This window comes from Microtus ochrogaster, chromosome 7 (assembly GCF_000317375.1).
Source record: "Microtus ochrogaster isolate Prairie Vole_2 chromosome 7, MicOch1.0, whole genome shotgun sequence".
In the NCBI taxonomy this organism is placed as follows: domain Eukaryota; kingdom Metazoa; phylum Chordata; class Mammalia; order Rodentia; family Cricetidae; genus Microtus; species Microtus ochrogaster.
In genome coordinates this window covers 5,663,682-5,666,944 of record NC_022014.1, presented here as the reverse complement: position 1 = coordinate 5,666,944, position 3,263 = coordinate 5,663,682, and the positions used below count along the sequence as shown (strand labels likewise).

Sequence of the window (3,263 nt, the reverse complement as noted above, 5' to 3'; positions counted from 1 at the left end):
GAACTCACAGAGATCCGCCTGCCTCTGCCTCCCGAGTGCTGGGATTAAAGGCGTGCGCCACCACCGCCCGGCCGGATTTTAAAATGTATTAAGTGAAAATTAATTCTTCAATAGCTGAAGACAGGACTAATATCTGCATGTGGCGTTTGCTTTGGCCTAAATCTAGATTATCTCCCAAGGGCCAAGGCTTGGTTTTCATCTTAGTACTGTGTCTGGAAAGCAGTGGACCTTGAAGAGGTGTGGCCTGGTGAGAGATTTTACGTCACTGGAGATGTGTCATCAAAGAGGATTTGGGTGCCAGTCTGCACTCCTTCCCTTCACAATCAGGATCAGGTGAGCAGCCCTGCTTTTCCACACTCCCCGCCATTATATAAGGCCTTACCCAGGCCCTGAAACAGTGGGACCAACAGACCCTTCATTCAAATCTCTACAATTGTAAGCCAAAAGAAACCTTTCCACTTGATTTTATTTTGTTTCGCCTCTATGTATGTGCACCACATGTGTGCCTAGTGCCCAGGGAGAAGAGAAGCGGAAGTAGGATCCCTGGAACTCGAGTCCTCTGCACGAGCCGCATGTGCTCTTCACCAGCTGAGCCACCCGACAGCCCCACCTTTAGAGCTGTCTCAGGTATGTTCTTACAGCAACAGAATTAAAACAGTACTAACGAAAAGCTGGAATGGTCCGTAACTGTGACCTAGACCCTGGAACATTTCTCTTCCTTCCTCGACTCTGACAGCATCTCATTAGGACAGAGCTCTGGAAGATCTCACCAGCAGTCTCTTCCTGCTGGGCTGACTGAGCTTCCCAGGCTAACAGGGATGTTCTAGGGCAGTGTTCTCAGCCTTCCTCATGCTGTGACCCTTTAGAACAGTTCCTCATGCTGTGGAGACTCCAACCATACAATTATTTCATTGCCACCTCGTGACTGTAAATTTGCTACTGTTATAAATCATAATCTATATCTGACAGGCAGCCCCACAGGTGGAGAGTGCTGCTTTAGATAAAATCACTCTGCCGAGGGTCTGAGGGCCTTCAATGCCACCTGACTGTTAATAACATCACAACGGACACCTTCATTACTACCTACAGGGTTTTTCCAAATATTCCTAAATTTCTTCTGCCAAATGGCTGCCTCTGGATCATTCCATTGCCTTTCTGAGAAACAGAAACTAAACACTGTCTCACTTTTGCTTAAAAGTTAATCATTTAAAATAAGGCACATTGTACATGATGGCATGACTTTTAATCCCAGCACTTGGGAAGCAGAGGCGGGCAGATTTCTGTGAGTTCAAGGTCAACCTGGTCATAGTGAGTTCCAGGCTAGCCAGGGCTACGATGTGAGACCCTTTCTCAAAAACACAAAAATAAATTTAAAAATAAAGAAAGAACTTACTTCCTGAGGCTGATCGAACACAGTCTGGAAATCTCCAAAAGGAGATGATGAGAACTCCCCAAAGATCTTCCTGAATAGCTCTTCCGGGTCAACAGAGGGCCCTCCTCTCCACTGGCTCTGCCCAGAGCTGCTGGCTCCAGGATCAAAGCCAGCAGAGCCGTAAGTATCATAACGCTTCCTCTCTGCTTCATCAGACAACACCTACAGTGAAAGATGACACAGCAATCAGGCATTTCTGGGTCTACACCTACAGTGAAAGATGACACAGCAATCAGGCATTTCTGGGTCTTCTAAGGCTCAGGTATAGAGACAACAGCTCACGCCACGTAAGCCTATCACATTTACTAAGTGGTCTATTTTTTTATTTTTAATTTAATTTTTATGTTTATAACATTCTGCCTGCATGTATGCCTGAACACCATAAGAGGGCACCAGATCTCATAACAGATGGTTGTGAGCCACCATCAGGGCCTCTGGAAGAACAGTCAGTGCTCTTAACTGCTGAGTCCTCTCTCCAGCCCCCTAACTAAGTAGTCTTATGTGCAAAACATTCTACAAAAGCCAGGCATTGTGAGTGGTGAATGCCTGTAATCCCACCAATCAGAAGGTTAAAGCAAGGAGATGAGCTTGAAGATAGTCTGGGTTGCACAGTGATACCCTGTTTCAACAAAAAACAAAATCACATTGGACCTCAGTGGTGCGCATTTGTTAAGCATGCATACAGCCCTGGGTTCAGTCCTCAGGGCAATAAAAACAGGAAAATAAAAAAATGTAAAAATTAGTTGAGTAGTGGTGGCACATGCCTTTAATCCCAGCGCCCAAGAGGCAGAGGCAGGTGGATCTCCGTGACTTCGAGGCCAGCCTGGTCTATAAGAGCTAGTTCCAGGACAGCTATTCAGGCTTGCAGCCCCAGACCAGGCTGCTATCACTGGCCTCCCATTCAAAGGCTTCCAGCTTCTTACACGGAGCAGCCACCAGTTTCTCTGATGTTACAACCTACAGGTTGTCAATGTGGTACTCCTCAGCAGATGATCTTTTTTACAAATAATTTTTATGAGCCTGGCATGAAGACAAATGTCTTTAAGCCCAGCACTCAGGAAGCAGAGGCAGGCAGATTTCTCTGAGTTCAAGGTCAGCCTGTCTACAGAGTGAGTTCCAAGACAGCCAGGGCAGTTACACAGAGAAAACCTGTTGTGGAATATTAGCTTAAGACATGCTACATTTGTTTATTCTATGGAATATTTGTTTAATGACGATTTCGTTTAACTTTGTGAAGCTATGCTACTTTGCCTAACTAAAACACCTGATTAATAAAGACCTGAATGGCCAATAGCAAGGCAGAAGAAAGAAATAGGCAGGGCTACCAGGCAGAGAGAATAAATAGGAGAAAAATCCAGGCTGGGGTAGAGGAGAGAAGAGGAGGACATCAGGGGCTGGTCACCCAGCCACACAACCAGTCATGGAGTAAGAAGGGAAGAAAGACATATATAGAAATAAAGAGGGGGGAGGGGGAGAAGGGTGGGAGGAGGGGGAGAGAAATGGGAGGCTGGGAGGAGGGGGAAACTTTTTTTTTCCTTTTCTCAATAAAAAAAAAAAAGAAATAAAGAAAGGTAAATAGCCCAGAGGCAAAATATAGAAGAGAAACAGGTTAATTTAAATTAGAAAAACTGGCCAGAAACTGGCTAACGCCAGGCTTTCATAAGTAAGAATAAGTCTCGGTATATTTATTTTATTTGGGAGCTGGGTGGTGGGCCCCCAAAGAATAAAACAAACAAACAAACAAAAGCCCAACAACCAAGGCCGGGCGATGGTGGCACACGCCTTTAATCCCAGCACTCGGGAGGCAGAGGCAGGCGGATCTCTGTGAGTT

The 3,263-nt window shown here is 45.6% G+C and overlaps 1 protein-coding gene across 1 annotated transcript in view; it reads right to left on the bottom strand.

Annotated features, from left to right (window-relative positions):
• Dnaja3 (DnaJ heat shock protein family (Hsp40) member A3) overlaps positions 1 to 3,263 on the bottom strand; it is a 26,401-nt gene that overhangs the window by 15,717 nt on the left and 7,421 nt on the right. Inside the window, exon 4 of the mRNA XM_005349249.3 lies at positions 1,394 to 1,594. Within this exon, the coding sequence (XP_005349306.1) occupies positions 1,394 to 1,594 (201 nt within the window). The remainder of the gene's footprint in view (positions 1 to 1,393; positions 1,595 to 3,263) is intronic.